The 18,269-nt window shown below is 35.2% G+C and overlaps 2 protein-coding genes across 7 annotated transcripts; both read left to right on the top strand.

Annotated features, from left to right (window-relative positions):
- The first annotated feature begins 3,321 nt into the window (after positions 1-3,321).
- On the top strand, positions 3,322-8,024 carry LOC7480677 (protein TIFY 4B). Of its 4 annotated transcripts, none has more exons than XM_052450617.1 (9): positions 3,322-3,647; positions 3,749-3,885; positions 4,027-4,202; positions 5,273-5,330; positions 5,443-5,605; positions 5,831-5,896; positions 6,731-6,788; positions 6,888-7,099; positions 7,553-7,830. In XM_052450617.1, the coding sequence occupies exons 1-9, from the start codon at positions 3,530-3,532 to the stop codon at positions 7,657-7,659; spliced, it is 1,095 nt and encodes a 364-aa protein (XP_052306577.1). In that variant the 5' UTR covers positions 3,322-3,529; the 3' UTR covers positions 7,660-7,830. The 4 variants fall into 4 exon arrangements, with proteins under 4 accessions (XP_052306577.1, XP_024449807.2, XP_024449809.1 ...); XM_024594039.2 differs by having other exon boundaries at positions 3,323-3,647; positions 5,273-5,363; positions 7,553-7,827; XM_024594041.2 differs by lacking the exon at positions 7,553-7,830 and adding an exon at positions 7,841-8,024 and having other exon boundaries at positions 3,324-3,647.
- A 3,250-nt stretch (positions 8,025-11,274) lies between these two features.
- Positions 11,275-17,365, top strand: LOC7480676 (ETO1-like protein 1). 3 transcript variants are annotated; one of them, XM_024594288.2, is made up of 5 exons: positions 11,275-12,626; positions 12,734-14,449; positions 14,876-15,167; positions 16,378-16,687; positions 16,941-17,365. In XM_024594288.2, exons 1-5 carry the CDS (start codon positions 12,496-12,498, stop codon positions 17,159-17,161), a joined length of 2,670 nt encoding a protein of 889 aa, XP_024450056.1. In that variant the 5' UTR covers positions 11,275-12,495; the 3' UTR covers positions 17,162-17,365. The 3 variants fall into 3 exon arrangements, with proteins under 3 accessions (XP_024450056.1, XP_024450059.1, XP_024450058.1); XM_024594290.2 differs by having other exon boundaries at positions 11,554-12,626; positions 16,378-16,756; positions 16,941-17,089; XM_024594291.2 differs by lacking the exon at positions 16,941-17,365 and having other exon boundaries at positions 11,551-12,626; positions 16,336-16,511.
- The last annotated feature ends 904 nt before the right edge of the window (positions 17,366-18,269 follow it).

Below are 18,269 nucleotides of genomic sequence, written 5' to 3'. Positions count from 1 at the left end.
TTTTTTTAGGCCATGAATAGGTTTATCACAATTCCTAAGATGTTTTGGGTCAATAATGGGTTGAAAAACAAGTTTTTGGGTATCACAGTGGTGTAATGGGCAAATCAGATGACATGTCGTTTATCTTAGTAGGCAACGCATCATTTTATTTTATTTTCTCAAAAAAATTTAGGGCGGACGACAGTTGCAACAAAAAAAAAAGGGCTCAGTCACCTGGGCCAGACAGGTTGTCAGACCCAACAATATCTGACTTTTGCCTTTTTCTTTTTCTTTTTTCTAATTTTTTTTTAATGAATGCTTTTTCTCTAAATTTTTTATTATTTAGATTTAGATTAATACATCTTCTCTCTTTCATTTTATTTAGAAAATCTCTTTTAAATGACAATTATTTTTTTATACATTTTAATTTTAAAGTGTTTTTCTGATTCATTTATATTTTTTTATTTTTTATATAGATGAACTTTATTTTTAGAAAAAAAAAATCAGATAATACTTTTAATATGTGTAGTCTTACATAGTATATTTTTTTCACCTTTTATATATTCAATTAACTTAATTTTTATCTTTATTTCTATTACCGTTTGCTTAAATAAATAAATTATTTTAATAAATAAATTTAGCAATACACAATCAAGTAAATATCTGGACTTTCAAGATTAAATATCTTATCTCTTAATTTTTTTTTATTTTTTAGTTATTATTTATGGTTTTTTTATTAATATATACATATAATTCTTGATTTATTTAATTACATGTAAAAAAATCTGTATAAATAATTTTTTTATTTAAAAAAAATATTTAACCTGCAGCTTATTTTAAATGTGTCTTGGGCTATTGTATATTTTGGAAAATGGACTTGTGGTCGAATTTGTTTGTTTCTCGTTCTAACACGACCTTTAATTCCTTATGTCGGGCCACTAAAATCTTTAAATGTTCTTGAAAGCTCTGGGACATTGCTACCCAGGTTTGATCTACAAAAACACTTAAATTTATCGTGTATTTTTTTAAAAAAAATAAATTAAATTTACCTTCTAAACACCATTATTCATTACTCCCTTGGTAATCAGCCTCTTTTAATAAAGAAATTAATAAAAAATGCTTAATTGATAGAAAAGTAATTTTTAATCTGATTTTGTACCCCAGCCAAACTTATCCTAGCTTGTTTTTATTTATTAGAAAAATCTGAGCTTATCATTTGTAATTTAACTAATTAATTTATTAGGTTTGGTAATAAGTAGTTCATTGGTTCGCGCTCCGTCTCGGCCATGTTATTTCTTAAAAAAAAATATTAAAAACACGGAGAATTTTTTTGACAATGTCATAAAACCTAGCCAAATGAATTTATTTTAAAACCTCTCATCCCAGCTATTTGTCTAATTAAAGTTTTCAATTAAATCATGTTGGAGCTGACCCAACCTAAATTGATCAATTTTATGGATCCAAAGGTAACTTAGATGATTGGTAAAAACATGACTTTATTTTTTTAAAAAAAATATAAAGACAACAACATATTGGATCAACCACTATCCCCCGCAACCTGGGTCATGGTCTCTATTAGGTTTAATAACATTTTTCATAAACTCTTTTTTATTTAATTATAAAATAAAAATAAATACTCGCAAAATTGAATATCAACCCTAAATAAATATTTATTTGAGGTTGTGATAACCCTGTAAAAAACAAACAAAAATAAACCATGTATTTTATTTCCTAACCAATCCAATATTGAAGGATGAAATAAAAAAAATAAAAGGTCGAAAACAAAAAATGCATATCAAGTCGATGGGTAAACCCGTCAAACTCGTAAATCAAGTAATCTAGGCTAGGATGTCAAATTCGTGAATCAAGTCATGTTCTCTATTGGGTTTAATAACATTTTTTATAAACTACTTTTTATTTAATTATATAATAAAAACAAATATTCGAAAAATTGAATATCAACCTTAAAAAAAATATTTATTTGAGGATGTGATAATCCTGTAAAAAACAAACAAAAATAAACCATGTATTTTATTTTCTAACAAATCCAATATTGAAGGATGAAATAAAAAAATAATTAAAAAAAATAAAAGGCTGAAAACAAAAAATGCATATCCGGTTGGTGGGTAAACCCGTCAAACTCGTGAATTAGGTAACCTAGGCTAGGACGTCAAACTAGTGAATTGGGACATGGTCTCTATTAGGTTTAATAACCTTTTTTATAAACTCTTATTTATTTAATTATATAATAAAAATAGATACTCGCAAAATTGAATATCAATCTTAAAATAAATATTTATTTGAAACTGTGATAACACTATAAAAAACAAACACAAATAAACCATGTAGTCTATTTTTTTTAACCAATTTAATATTGAAGAATGAAATTAAAAAAATAAAAGACCAAAAACAAAAAAAAAACATATTCAGTCGATGGGTAAACCAGTCAAACTTGTGAATCGGGTAACCTAGGTTAGGACACCAAACTCGTGAACCGGGTTATGGACTCCATTGGAATCATATTTTATTTTTTAAAAAACTATTTTTTATTTAACTACATGATAACAAAAATAGATGATTGAAAAATCAAACATCAACCCAATATCAAGATATTTTTAAGACCGCAATAACCTTATAGAAAGTAACATAAAATTAATTATGAAACTGAATTCTCAATTAACCCAATATCTATAGATGAAATTAAAAAAAAAACAATTAAACTCACCAGACCCACAAACCATGCCAACCAACCAAACATGTCCAAGGAGTTCATAAGGTTTAATAATATGATTTTTTTTTAATTGCATGAAAAAAAAACAATAAAAAATTCAAGTTCAATTAAAAAAAATACAATCCACCAAACCTGTAAATTAAAATAACTTGAATTATTCTAGTAAACTCACGAATCATTTTAAACATCTAAGAAGATATACTAAAAAGAATAAAATATAAAATCTAATTTTTAATTATTATAATATTAAAAAAATAGAATAGATAAATAAATTTAAAAATAAAAATGATAACAAAAATTGAAAAAAAAAAGAAAAGGAAAAAAGAAGAAGCAATACATAGTGCGTGGATAAACAATAATTCCCCCCTTAATTTTAATGAATTAAAGATTCATCCTAGATTTCCGCAAAAACAAATATGGTCGGAGTATTTTGAAATCCCAATGGAGGAACATTTTACTGCCGTAAACATGCAATGGGTGGGGGCAATGTTAAAAAGGCTTACCATATTACGTGGCGACCTGGGGTTGCAGTACCATCCATCACATGAATAAATGATAAATTAAATCAAATTAAAATTAAAATTAAAATCTCCTTTAAAAATAAAGCTGGAAGAGTGAGATGCCGCGACACCAAACGGCCCCCCCTCTCCTCAACCTCCACGCACTCTCTCGCTCTCCTGCCCGTTCCCCCCTTTAACCTTTTTCACCCTTAAAAGTACAACAGATTCACCAAAATGCCACTCAAAAGTGTAAAATCTCGTTAAATTCTCCATCCCTGCAAGCTCCGGTAACCGATCACCGGACCCGAAACCAAACAACATGCAACCGGGAGAGACAGTTTCCCGGTCAGCTCTAGAAAAACCCCTTCACCAACTAACCGAAGATGACATTTCTCAGCTCACTCGCGAAGATTGCCGCCGTTACCTCAAAGAAAAAGGTCTCTCTAGCTTAAATATAGTAGTAGAGAGAGTCATGGTTTTTGCGTTTCCTGTCTTTTTAATCTCTGTTGTTGGTGGTGGTGACCGTACAAAAAAATAGGTATGAGAAGGCCGTCGTGGAACAAATCGCAGGCAATACAGCAAGTGATTTCACTCAAGACACTCCTAGAAACGACGCCGGAGACAGAATCTCCAAGGCGACGACTCTACATTCCCCCTCCTGATAACCCTCCGCGTGTGCGTTTCTCTACCGTCAAACCCTGCCTTTCTTTTTTATTTCATTAGTATATAAATGAAAAGTTAAAGACACCTTTATTTTTTCTTTTCTTTTTTTATATAGTTTTAATTTTAATTACAATATATAATGTGTATTTGTAGGCCCCTGCAAATTCCTCTGTCTCGGTGGGGGGAGAAAGTGCCGATGCACCGATCTTGGTGTCAGCTGAGGAGTTAGTGCCGTCCCGGCAACCCGATCCCCCGAATCCCGTTGTTCCCGCTGATCCTCCGCCGCCGGTGTTTGTCGCTGCCACCGAAAATGATTCGGTTTCTCCAAGGTTGTTCCTTGTTTTGCATATGCTAGACATGCATAAGACAGCCTTTCTATCAGTACGAAATAAATTTTTTTAATCCTTATTGTGGGTGAACTTGGTTTTGATTTTGTTGGTCAAGTTGGTGATGCCAAGGCGTGCACTTTTGACTCTAAATGTGAATAGTGTGTGATTGCTTTTGGGGGTGGGTGAGCATGTATTATTCTAGACCGTGATGGTCGGTCAAAGACAGTGTTTCAGCCATTGACTTGTCTGGCTCCGATTCTGCTTGTTTCTTTTTGGTTATGCGTGGGATGTTTTATTTCATTTTTATTACTGTCGAGAGGGAAAATGTAGTTATGGATGTTTGTGTTTCAACTAAAGCTGAAAGCGTGATGATTCAAGTTGGTTTGATGTTTGAAAATTATTGGAACTTGGTGTAGTCTTCATCAGTTTTTCTCTTTTTAAGGTATCTTGTTCTGTGCATGACATGTTCTTGTTAACAACCATTTCAGCAGAGGTGCTGAATTAACATGTGTGTGATCGCCACAAGATAAGGGGTGTGGAAGTTTGAGCTATCAGTTAGAGAATATTCTGATGTCTGATTGGAATAGTAAGGGATTTGACTCTTTTACAAAGTCTGCAGGCCTGCACATGCCATTATTTCTGCACATAATTTGTAGGCAAATTTTTGCCAACATTGTAGGAGTATTTATTATCTAGCTTATGGATGTAATGTATCTTTTAGAAAATGCCCGTGCTGTCTAGGACTAAGAAGATCTTCTCAGTTGTCTTGTGTGGTATATTGAAGAGATTTCCATGTTAATAATTATTATGCACTTTTTAAGTAATGTTAGTTGGCTTATCATACTTACACACACACATGAATTTTTTCGGAATTGTTCACTTTCATATCAGTGTAACTGAAGTATCTGTTGCGCATTGGAAACATGAATAACGGAGATCTATCTGAAGTTTTGAAAATAAGTTTGTCATGCATCTGGAACGTGGCTATCTCTTGGATGACACCTCTCTTTGTAGCGGTGTAAACCAGTAATTGAAGTTCAACAAGCTGAGAAAACTTTTTAATATGTCAGAACTACAGGGGCGGCAAAAGAATCAGCAGGACAGATGACAATTTTTTACTGTGGGAAGGTAAACGTCTATGATAATGTACCGAGAGATAAGGTGATGAAAGCTCTTTCTTTTCTGTATATGCTGGCAATGTCTATAAAGTATGGTGGCTTTCTAAAGTGATTGTTTACAGGCACAAGTAATAATGCATCTTGCTGCAAGCCCATTTGCTCCACCTCAGGAAGCTTCTTCAAATGTAATTCCAGCACTATGGCCTATTCCATGTCAATTGGAAACTCCAGGTGTCAAAGCAACTCCAAATTCCACTGTGGTGATCTTCCCAAACCTGCCAACAGGTTGGTTATCAAGTAGTATTAAGGTATTTTTTTGGATACTATAGATTACCGTTATCTTTGCAAGTCAAACCCTATGTAAGTCCAGTTTAATTTCCATACTTTTATTTCAGGGCTCCACACATGTGCACAAATTAAAGCTTTGTTTTGATATTATTGGGTAAATGGCAAACATTTTCATCCAGAAGCGCAGGCTTTATTAACTAGTTGTCTTGGTTTTACTGTAAGTGAAAGGCGCGGATGATGGTCAGCTTCCCCAGGAAGAAAGCAACATAGCTCGCGAAGACAACCTAGGTAAATGCTTATACTAATCAGCTCATGAAATATTCCTGTTTGCTTGATTGGAAACGTCCATCATGATACCTTTTTTCACATACTTCTATTCTTATATTGCTGCATTAAGCATCTTTTCATCGTAATCTTGCCTTATTATGTGAATTAATTGTGATTGAAGCTTAGATTCCCTATCTAATTTCCATTCAAGTTGATTATAACACCATCTCATCATGCCAACATGGGGGTTGATTCTTCTTTCCATACGCACTCTGCCTCTTGTATCTGTACCAGCACTGTTTAATACCATTCTATGCCAAAAATAAACATATTAGGCCTTATTTCTTATGTTTGGGCCTTTGAGCAGTTGTCTAAGCAAGGTAGATTCTATTCATTTTCTCGGCAAGGTTCTTTTATTTATTGAATCTGTTTCTGAAAGTTATGGATGGAACCTGGTACTGGTTCTGTTTCCTTTTCAGCTACTTGGTAGCCCATGTAAATTTAGAACACACCTTTTGAATTCACTAAATTGATATGCTTTGTGGCATTGTCAATCTATTTTCTGGAATTTGTATTCAAATATGACTGAACAGCTGGAGGTACTTAAAAAAAATGGTGGAAGGAAATGAGCTGAAGAGTGAATAGGATGGCAAACCTTTTCTTCATCTTGTCGTTAATTTTCTTCATAATATCTCATTTTTCATCTAGAGGAACAAACTGGATACAAGCAGGGAGACATTAAATTCTCACAGATATTTAGTGATTATGACATTGCTCCATTTTCTTCCTCTATGATAGGTCTCACTCTCTCTTCTTCATCTTCTTCCTTTTCTTTCTTTCCTTGAACTCTTTTAGAAGGCTCAACAAGCAGAAAAGCATCCTTGCAAAGATATTTAGAGAAGAAGAAAGACAGGTATCTTAAATCTTTAATACACTCTTCATTACAACAAAAGAAATGTACAAGTAGCATGTTTTTCTTTGTTATTTGTCCCTCATACCCTGTTAGGTGAAGGTTAAAGAACAAGAGAAAGGTGGCAATGACTTCTGCTAGCGTAGACATCTACTTAAACCATCGGGTTGGAGATCAAATCTCGAATGATCATTGGAACCTAAATGATGCCTGCTCATCTCCCCAGCCTAGACCTCCTCAAACGCCTAATAGATGCAACTCTATTGACAATTTAGCAAAAAATGGCAGCCTTTCAGCTGACCTTAATGAAAAAGGTGATGGAGGTTTATCTTCTTGTCTTAACTTTTGATATTAGTTCCAAATGGAGTTAGTACATGGTGCTTATGCTTGGAATATTGAAGATCAGTTTTTTTTTTTTTTTTTTTTGAAAATACAAAAATTGTATCAACAGGGAACATAACAAAAACTGTCATATGAACATAAATATCTCCCTCGACTCTTAGTGTTGAAGAGCAAATGTTCTCTGCCGTGTTCTTATTACCAGTTTGAAACTGCACTGCCAATCAAAACTTTATGAAAATATGACGTGCACAGTTCCTGTTAAATTATTAGGTCACTCCTGTTATGTTATCTTTTGATTCAAAGATGTGAAATTCTTCTGGGAAGATATCATGCTTGATGCAGAGTCTGTTTTGAACAATCTCACTGTAACTTCACTCGAGTAATCTCAAAAAATGCCCGTTGTTAACTAAGACGTCTTATTCCAGGATATGCACAAAAGCGTTTACTGCAGTTCAGCTTGTGGTTCTTTACTGAAAGTGCTGAATGGAAGAGATGCAACACACTTTTGAATGTTATTGAAAATACATGTTAACCGACAAACAAGAAAGAATTGTGAAAGCTTGGACGCACAATTCTTTTTCTTGGACTGGCATTACACCATAGATAATTGATTTTTTATTTATTTATTTATAGTGCATTCTTAATGTGAAATCATTGCACTGAGGTTGATTCATAAACTATTTGACTCATGAGTTCTGATCTTGGCGTTGCAGATGCCCCAGAAATCTGAATGTGTGGAGGATGAATGTGTTATGCAGCGCGACCCATTTTGATATTAATCAAGGCAGTAGAGTTTAGCTCCCTTGGAAGAGTTTGTACTATAAGGTATAAAGTTTGTTGTAGTAGTTGCGGCCATTTTTAAGTTATTAATGAGGAAACAAATTCGAAGTGAAGATCTATCAACATCTCTCCACCCTTTGCGTGTATCCCTCTCTGGTAAACGATCATGTGGTTGAAGAAGGGCAACGATAGTGTGGTTGCGTGAGGTAGTGTTTAGGATTAGATTGTGGAAGAAGTTTTTAAAATTATTTTACACATAAAAATATATCAAAATAGCAAGGGATTAGTTGCTGTGTTTAAGCTTGCAAGTCTAGATAAGCAGACACAGTGAGATCTGACAAGATACATGACATGAAATATGAAATGATACCCATGAATCTCCATCCGGTCCTTATTGGCTTTTGTGTTTGGGTGAAACAAATATAGGATCAAACTATTTTGTAGCGTATGGTTTATTAAAACATTGAGTAAAAAATGTATTTTTTATATGATTTTTTAATCAAGTTTTGTTAAATCCTGTGTGTTTGTGCTTCTAAAAAGGTTGAATTTTTTAATTTATTTTTTTACTATAAATTGATGTGTTTTTAATTTTTTTATATTATTTTGATGTATTGATATTAAAAATAATTTTTTTAAAATACAATATATTATTTTGATACATTTTCAAATAAAAATTATTTTGAAAAGCCATTATAAATTTCAATTATAATTTTTACTAAATATATATTTAAATTGAAATAAATATCCGTAACTAAAACTTACTATTTTTAAATTAAAATCATAACAGCTATCTAAACATCAAATACACTGTACATCAATTAAAGCATTGGCTATAGAGCCATGAAGGGAGGCACAAAACTGAGACATCAAGTCTGCCCAGATAATCTTGAAGTAAGATTTTGAGTGGCTCTGCATAGGACCTGTGAATGACACGAAGGCAGGGCATTAGGACAAGTGAAAGGTGTATGATGTTCAACAAATGTAATTAGATCGGCGACAATATGGCCTAGTGATTGATAACGATATAGACTTTTGGATGTTTGCTGGCGTCTGCGTCTCTCCTCGTTGATCACTAAGGCCGGCGAATCTGAACCCACCACGCACTTCCCTTGTCTAAATTTCAACCATGGTGGAAAATCCAGAATAATTCCTGGGTGATGATGTCCCACCACTCTCTGCCATTCTTGCACCCTGCTATTTAGCCCTTTTTCCATGGATTCCTGGTCTCTTTTTTCCCTGATTAGCACTTCCAGATGCGTGAATGACACTCAGCAGTAACAGCGTCATTTCGTTCGTGTTTATGTTCGGTGGGGGTGAAAGGGGCTCTTTTTTAAAATGCTTTCTTGTTTAGAATATATTAGAGTAAGTTTTTTATATTTCTTTTATTGCTTGTCAAAATAACTAAAAAGTTATTAATTTCATTTAAATTTTTTTTAAAAAATAAAAATACGGTCAAATGCACTTCCAGACAGTGCCTAGCTGTCATAACTGGTGTGGGTCAATTATTTTCCTTAAAAGCTGCCCCATTGGTGGTGTTGTTAGCATTTGAATTTTCTGTGCGCGTCATTTCCTTACCAATCCACTACAGTCCCTCTCCTCACTAGGGCGTGTTTGTTTGTGTTTAAAGGTCATCCATTGTCTCTCCTACCATATGGTGGAATTCAGGCATTCAGGCATCATCACTGCATGGTTTGATTGTTTAGAGATGACATAAAAGCAGTCGCTTACAGTGTTTATTTTTACGGTTAAACCATTTTTTTTAAAATAAAAATTATTTTTTATATTTTCAGATTATTTTAATATATTAATATAAAAATTTTTATTTTAATATATTTTTAAATAAAAAAATCACTTTAAAAACACAATCATTTTTTATTTGAGGGAAACATCACTGTAGAAAAAAACAAGAGCAAGAGTGGATATTGTACAGAAGACCTGGACTCGAATGCTCCCCGGTGAACCCACAAGCCACGGAGCATAACTGGAGTTAGGCGGAAGGCACTCGACGGTCAAATACCAGCAAGAGAGGGAGGGACACTGCTGTTATCTAACTTAAATATTATGAAGATTTTTTTTCTTTTTTTTTTTCAAAGAGGCGTAAACGCTGCGCATTTGCTGGCGCTGATTGCATAACAGGGAGGAGCATGTGGTGCTGATTGTTTTTTAATTGCAATGGAATTGTTCAATGGAAGCCACTCATACGTGCGCTCACAAGTAGCTAGCTATAGACAACTGTATTGTTCTGTAGCTACATCATCTGCTGGCCATTGATGGTGGAGAGATGTATTTATTGTTCTGTATCTTCCGCGTGTTTTGCCATTTATTTTTGTGTACAAAATATTAAAATAATGGTTTTCACGATGTGAGGGCTCCTCCGGCGTTGTGAGCGGCGGCGCATTGAGATATTTATGATGGTAAGGCCGCGTATCCATAATGGATTGGCAGGCAATTTAAGTTTCGGTTGATTTTTTTCGTCTCTTTGGCAAACACAAAACTGTAATTTTATTTGTTTTTTTACATACAGTCTAGTTTTTATTCATTTAATTTCTATTTCTTTTGGGTTTTTTACTCTCTTTTTTTTACAATTTAGTTTCTGTTTCATTTAATTTTTATAGTAAATAATTCTATTTTTTTATTTTTTAGAATTTATTTATTACGAAGTTAATTTCAGACTCATGATAAGGATTACAAGTTTTAGAAATTAACACGGGTTGACTTTAATATTTTTTTAGATTCTTTTTAAATTTAATACTTTTTTAATCTAATCTTTGTTTGATTTATTAAGAATTAATCTTTATATTTTTTTTCTTTATTGTCTACCGGGTTATCCCAGTTCTATACCCAGAGTAGCAGGGTTAACAGATTATGGTTGACTTAAATTTTTTTTTCATTATTTTTAATTTTTTTTCAGTTTCACCATCAACATTAGATTATTTGATAATTAAGTTTTATTTAATTTATTTTTAATAAGGTTATTCTAGTATCACAATCAAGTAAAAAGTTTGACATGCAATCCCCAGTGGATTCATATGAGTTTTTTTTTTTTACTGTCAATTTTCCCTATTATTTATTGTCATTATTGATATTTTATATATATTATCAGAATTATACAAATTTATTAAAATAAGTGAAGGGGTGTCATTTTTATTTTTATCTGGAAACGTTCGCGCAGCCTTATGATTATGATTATTATTATTTTTACAGTAGAAAAGATTTGGAACCGCTAGCAACCAAACGCGTGCCAGCAATCTAGTGGTAAGATAAGCCGGGAATGCCGGCTGCCTTAGCAGCATTTTGAATCATAAGGCTAAAGAATATTATCCAGTGTGATTAACTCAGAGAATATTTCCTCTCTCTCTCTCTCTCTCTCTCTCTCTCTCTCTACTTAATCTCTACTTACCATAATTTAATCCCAATACATTCAAGAGGACCCCACAATCCCATCTACAAGATGCCAAGGATTTTGTTTTCTAGCAGCATGCCTTTCTCGATTCACAGCACTTATAATAATAATAATAATAATAATAATAATAATAATTCCGTTACGATACGACGTCGGTTCACCCTCAGCTAATCGAGTCCAGATATCACAATTTTACCCTCGCTTCCACACAATTATTTTTTCTTGATTTTTCGATTTTCCCGTTGGTTTTTGTACCTCGAAATCCAACCAACTACAAATATTTCTCTACTGTTTCTCTCTGCTTTTTCTTTTTCTTTTTCTCTCCGGTCTCCAACGACAACAAAATTTAGAAAGAGGGAGAGAAAAAAAAGTAGAAAAAAGGAAAAAACTTTCCCTTTAACCAAACAAAAGAGAGCCATCAAAAGTGGGAATTTAGAATTTTTCCCTTTGGATTCCTTCACTTTGATCACTCTGCAACTTCTTCAGATTTTCTTTTTTTCTCAATCTCTGGTTCCCTCTTCAAATTCAAAGCCACTGAAACTCAACTGGGTCACTCTCCCCTTCTCGTTCTATTATCTACTACTATTTATCTGCTATTTTAGCTTTTCATTTTGGGTTTGTTTTGAAAGGATAAAAGATGGGTTTGGTTTGGTTTGCCTTTTTTTGGTTGAGTTCTTGAGGTAGCTGTTGGTGGGTGGGTCTTTGGTCTTTTCTGCTTTCGTTCATTTTCCTATTTCAAATTGTTTTCGAAGGTGACTGAAGATTTTTGTCGTGTAATTCAAGACTACAAGTTATTGGCTTTCCATAACTGTCAATTTTAGTCAACCCAAGAGGGATCTGTAAGATTCTGACTGCCTTAAAAGCTCCCTTTTTCATGGTTTGTTTTTACTTATTCAGTGGAACCTTTTGCACACGATTGTTTGCCTGTTGTTTGTATTTATGAGAAGTGTTCTTTAGATAAGAGTTGTTGTTTTGTGGGGTTGGAAGATCTATCAGCTAAGTGTTGTGATGTGTGATCACAAGCAACAGTTTAGGCTTTGTATTTGTTTGCTCTGTACTGCCAAATTTTAGGTTCATTTCAGCTAGGGAGGAAGAGGGGAGAGAGAGGAAAGAATTGAAAGAGTGAGAGGACTAATCTATCTGAATACTGTGGAGATCTGGGACTTGTTTAATCTCTTATGCCCCATGAGGGCTTCCTTTACCTCTGATTCCTGTAAAGAATCACAACTCGACTCCTTAAATCCGCAGTCATGGCTTCAAGTTGAAAGAGGGAAGCTTTCGAAATTCTCTTCACGGTCTTCTTCTTCTTCATCCATGTAAGTTTTTTTTACATCTGTTGTGGTTTCTATTAATGAAAAATGTTAAAAAAATTTATATTTGATTTCAATAGATTGAGATTTTGTTTTCTTGTTGGGTTAATTAGAGAATCACTTACCAAGGTCCCAGAACCACCAGTGCAACCATTCTTTAAACCTGTTGATTATGTAGAAGTTTTAGCTCAGATTCATGAAGAACTTGAATCGTGCCCTCCGCAAGAGAGGTCGAATCTCTATTTATTTCAGTATCAACTGTTTAAAGGCCTTGGTGAAGCCAAATTGATGCGAAGAAGCCTCCGCTCTGCTTGGCTGAAGGGCAGCACTGTGCATGAGAAGCTTGTATTTGGAGCATGGTTAAAGTATGAGAGACAAGGGGAGGAGCTCATTTCAGACTTGCTTGCCACTTGTGGTAAATGCGCACAAGAGTCTGGCCCAGTAGATGTTTCCTCCGAGTTTGATGTTGATATAAGTTCAGGTTCCCATGAGACACTTTCGATGATGAATGGCAAACATATTTTAAGAAGTGTCTCATTTAAAATTGGAGATGAGAAAATTGTTTGTGATAGGCAGAAAATTGCCAGCCTTTCTGCTCCGTTTCATGCCATGCTTAATGGATGTTTCTCTGAATCACTATGTGAACACATAGATTTATCTGAAAACAACATATCGCCTTTGGGTTTTAGGGAAATAAGCGAGTTCAGCATGACTGGTAGTTTGAATGAAGTGTCTCCAGATATTTTATTGGAAATATTGATTTTTGCAAATAAGTTTTGTTGTGAAAGGCTAAAAGATGCATGCGATAGGAAACTTGCATCCTTAGTGTCTTCCCGAGATGATGCTGTCCAGCTCATGGAATGCGCTCTCGAAGAGAACTCCCCTGTCCTTGCTGCATCATGTTTGCAAGTTTTCTTACAGGAGCTACCTGATTGCTTGAATGATGACCGGGTGGTGGAAATATTTAGCCATTCTAATAAACAACAGAAAATGACCATGGTTGGATCAGCCTCATTTTCATTATATTGTTTGTTGAGTGAAGTTGCTATGAACCTTGATCTGCAGTCTGATAAAACAGCTTTTTTTCTGGATCAGTTGGTAGAGTCAGCGGAAACTAACCGACAGAAGCTGCTGGCCTTTCATCAATTGGGGTGTGTTCGGCTCTTGAGGAAAGAGTATGATGAAGCTGAACGTCTTTTTGAGGCAGCTTTAAATGCTGGTCATATATATTCTGTATCAGGCTTGGCTAGGCTGGGTAACATCAGAGGTCATAGGCGTGGGGCTTATGACAAGCTCAGTTCTGTGATTTCATCTGTTACTCCGCTTGGATGGATGTACCAGGAGAGGTCCTTGTATTGTGAAGGTGATAAGAGATGGAAAGACCTTGAAAAAGCAACTGAGTTGGATCCAACCCTAACGTACCCCTACATGTATCGTGCTGCTTCTTTGATGAGGAAACAGGATGTTCAAGCTGCACTTGCAGAAATCAATAGAATTCTTGGTTTTAAATTGGCATTAGAATGTTTGGAACTCCGGTTTTGTTTCTATCTAGCTCTTGAGAATTACCAAGCAGCGATCTGTGATGTTCAGGCAATTCTTACGCTCTCCCCTGATTATAGGATGTTTGAGGGACGGGTGGCTGCATCCCAACTCCGTACTCTTGTGCGTGAGCACGTTGACAATTGGACAACAGCAGATTGTTGGCTGCAATTGTATGATAGGTGGTCTTCAGTTGATGATATAGGTTCCCTCTCTGTCATATACCAGATGCTTGAATCTGATGCTGCCAAAGGCGTTCTATATTTCAGACAGTCTTTGCTCCTCCTTAGGTATCCTCTGAAATCTTAAACGTTTACAGGCATTGCTGCATTAAAATAATGTCCAGACTTTGTTGCCGAGTTAGCTAGAATACACTTCCCTACCTTGTGGCATATGCAACCTATGAATGAATGCTCTCAGTAAACAATATCCAAAGATTGTGATAGCAGGATAGCTTATGATTCCTTTACATTTTATCCCCCGCATTATGCTGTCTATAATCAGAATTAGTTTATAATTTCTTTTCTTTACTTAGGATTCTTTTCAGCAAAACATATTTCTTTAATTTTCCTGACATGAGTTTCTTCTCCCAGTGGGTGTGACTTATGATTCCTTATAGCACAATGTTCATGTGTAAATAATTTTTATATTGGAGGTGGTAAGATTATGGTTATACTAGGATCTTTTCCCAATAATCTTCCATCTGAACTCATCAGGTTGAACTGTCCTGAGGCAGCCATGCGAAGTTTACAATTAGCCCGCCAACATGCATCAACTGAACATGAACGTCTAGTTTATGAAGGTTGGATCTTGTATGATACGGGTCATTGCAATGAAGGGCTTCAAAAGGCAGAGGAGTCTATCAACATCAAGAAGTCTTTTGAAGCTTTCTTCCTTAAAGCTTATGCTCTCGCTGACTCTAGTCTGGATCCATCTTGCTCTTCAACTGTTATGTCCCTGCTTGAAGAAGCTCTTAAGTGCCCTTCAGACAGATTGCGCAAAGGCCAGGTATGATTTTCCTGTCCCCTACTTTTTCTTTGAAATGGGAATTACTGGCATTTGCCAATCAGATGTGTATTGGTCATTGACAACTATAATCAATTACCCTAGTGTGGTTTTGTTTGTCAAGGTTTTCTTGTGTTGATACCTAGGGCATCATTGATTCATATAAAGAAAAGCAATAAGAAACAGAATATGAAATCTTTCACCTGTGTCAAAAGCATTGCAGCAGATCATTGTTGGTGATCAAGCTAATTGTGCTATGATTGGATATTATTTATTGGTTGGTGATAGTGCAAAATGTGCTATGATTCACTGCAATTGATTGGTTGATGATAGAGCAGCGCAGCAGTAAATACAAAGCATACAGTGGTGACTGCACTGGTAGGAGAAGTTACTGATGCTTAAAGTTATTTGAGACAGTGAGGTTCAGAAAGTCCAAAAAGTAAACTCGCTAACTAGACAAGATTCAGGCATTCTGCCTTTGTAAACTGCTGTTAAGAAATTGTTTTCTAAAGTTCTGCTTGAAAATGCCAAGCTCTGGAAGACCACATTTGAAGCTGATTAGAATTCTTGGAGTGATTAATAAAAAAAAACAAGAAGCACTTGCTCATTTCTTTGGTGCATTACATGTGTTGAAGTGTAGATTCATGTGTCTCTGTTTTGGATAAACCCTATCCCAAAGTGAGAGTCATCATAATATGAACCCTGCAAATTGTTCATTTTGGGATTATCCTCATGGAAAAGGCACTCAATAACTGATGAAGTGCTGTTGTACTGTTCTTGGAGTTTTTTATTGGGATGGTTTAGCTTCATTGTTTTCAAGATGTTCGACTGTGGAGAAGCCACTGAATATGAGCATAGAGCACCCTTATTGTTTTGCTTGAAGGATATTAGCCTTACTGGCAGAGTTGAAGTTAAAATGGCACAGTGGTATGAGATAGATAATGTAGGATATGTATTTTTTTTCGTAAACCTTTGATAAAAGCAGTCCCTCAGTTTCAGGATGGTCTGTAGTTTATTCACTTATTTACAAAATTATGGACAGCACCCATTTCATTTTCCCGTTGGGCCCAAATCTAAATACATGGTTTATTGGGTAGAATGATGAATCACTTATCATTGCTTTCTTTTTTCTAGCATTATGTTTAAGTACTAATATAATTTTGTAAAGCAGACCTCTGCTAAATTTTTTTCTTTTTGAAACTTTACTTGGCAGGCACTCAACAATCTTGGAAGTGTCTATGTTGACTGTGGGAAATTAGACTTGGCAGCTGATTGTTACATTAATGCTCTTAAGATCAGGCATACCAGAGCACACCAAGGACTTGCTCGAGTTCATTTTCTCAAAAATGATAAGATTGCTGCATACGAGGAAATGACAAAACTGATTGTGAAGGCCCAGAACAATGCATCTGCCTATGAGAAGAGGTCGGAGTATTGTGATCGAGAACTGACGAAAGCAGATCTTGAGATGGTTACACAACTAGATCCCCTTCGAGTGTACCCTTACAGATATCGAGCTGCAGGTCTGATTCACTCCCCCCTTCCCGCTCTGTCTTTTTTGGGTCTGAATTGAGTGAATGCCAATGATCAAAGTGAGACACTGATGAGAAGCTAATTCTTTATTTAGTTTGGGATTCAGAACTGATCTCAATGAACATCAAAAGAAGGGGTTTTTTTAAAAAAAATGGGATGGTGGTGGTTTTTTTGTTTTTTTTTTTTTTTCATTTAGTTGAAGCTCAATGATACTCAAGCTGCTTTTTGCCGTCTGTTGGGCAGTTTTAATGGACAGTCACAAGGAGAAAGAAGCCATTGCTGAACTTTCAAGGGCGATTGTATTTAAAGCAGACCTTCACCTTCTACACTTGCGGGCGGCTTTCCATGAGCACACTGGTGATGTATTGGCTGCTTTACGTGACTGTCGCGCTGCTCTCTCTGTGGACCCAAACCATCGAGAGATGCTGGAACTTCATAGCCGAGTAAACAGCCATGAGCCCTGAATTCACAAGGATCCAAAATCATCAAAGTGCATATAACAAATACTTCAGTTTTATCATCCCAATGTATACCAGTGAGCATGTGAATGCCCATGTCACATCTATTCTTTCCTGGCCCCTCTTTCTTTCTTTCTCCATTAATTTATGCTCTTAGTTTTTTTGTAATTTAATTTAATCAATATCAGAAAATATCAATGTTCGTCCTCATTACATGTCTTGTGAACCAATAAGGGTAGCTTATGAACCACGAAGCAATCGGTTTGACGGCATCTTTATCCAACTTCAATCGTAGTGAAATTCTCGCACAAAAATAAGGATGAAGAAATTTTGGCCAGGAAGAAAATCTTAACCCTAACGTTGCGCGTGACACTTAGACATGTAACTGTAATCCATAGGGCGATTCAATTATCGCTGCTCATTGATGAGGTTTTCCTCCCTTCTCACGGGAACATTAGAGATGTGAACAGCTTACCTCTTTATCACAGTAGTGAATCTCTTGGGAAGCAGAAAAGCAGGCCTCAAGACTGTAGAGTTTAGGCAGTTTGCATTGAACTGTCAGGGACACTCTGAGAGCCCATTGGTAACTTTTAGGGTTTTTTAGCGGCAGAGCTTTAGTCATTTAACCTGGATTTTCTGAAGAGGATTAGAGGCGTACTCGCTGATGGTTACAATCAACTACAGATAACTGCAGGGGGAGACTCTCCGATGTAACCACCGTCACCTCCACGCTTAGAAACAGCTTTTTTTGGGTTTGTGCATGGGTTGCCCTGCAAATATCTCAGTACTTCCATTGTTTGTGAGCTGCACGCTAGGCGGGGCTTGTAATTTAATTTGTTTTATAATTTTAATTAATTTTAAGCGACGCTCTTAAATATTAATTTGATTTCTAATTTTAGAAAGCCCCACTTCTTTTCAATTGGAGGAAAGAAAAAATATATACCTTACCCAATTCTTTAAATTTCAATTTTAAATAACCCCACCTTCTCTTACGAGGGAACAAGGTCAATCTTTACCTAATTATTTTAATTAAGAAACACTAATTTTTTTCCTGTTATAGTAATTTATCCCTTTAATATTCAAATCTATGTTTTTTCTTTTTATTTTCTATTTT

The sequence above is a fragment of the Populus trichocarpa genome, chromosome 2 (genome assembly GCF_000002775.5).
Source record: "Populus trichocarpa isolate Nisqually-1 chromosome 2, P.trichocarpa_v4.1, whole genome shotgun sequence".
NCBI lineage: Eukaryota > Viridiplantae > Streptophyta > Magnoliopsida > Malpighiales > Salicaceae > Populus > Populus trichocarpa.
This window is presented reverse-complemented; position numbering and strand designations above follow the sequence as displayed.

Bases quoted from the DNA above. Each gene is read 5' to 3' on its own strand.
- LOC7480677 (XM_024594039.2), top strand. From the start codon at position 3,530: ATGCAACCGGGAGAGACAGTTTCCCGGTCAGCTCTAGAAAAACCCCTT. The intron at 3,648-3,748 runs GTCTCTCTAGCT...ACAAAAAAATAG, and splicing joins CCGTTACCTCAAAGAAAAAG to GTATGAGAAGGCCGTCGTGG. The intron at 3,886-4,026 runs GTGCGTTTCTCT...GTGTATTTGTAG, and splicing joins CTCCTGATAACCCTCCGCGT to GCCCCTGCAAATTCCTCTGT.
- LOC7480676 (XM_024594288.2), top strand. From the start codon at position 12,496: ATGAGGGCTTCCTTTACCTCTGATTCCTGTAAAGAATCACAACTCGAC. The intron at 12,627-12,733 runs GTAAGTTTTTTT...TGGGTTAATTAG, and splicing joins TCTTCTTCTTCTTCATCCAT to AGAATCACTTACCAAGGTCC. The intron at 14,450-14,875 runs GTATCCTCTGAA...TGAACTCATCAG, and splicing joins CAGTCTTTGCTCCTCCTTAG to GTTGAACTGTCCTGAGGCAG.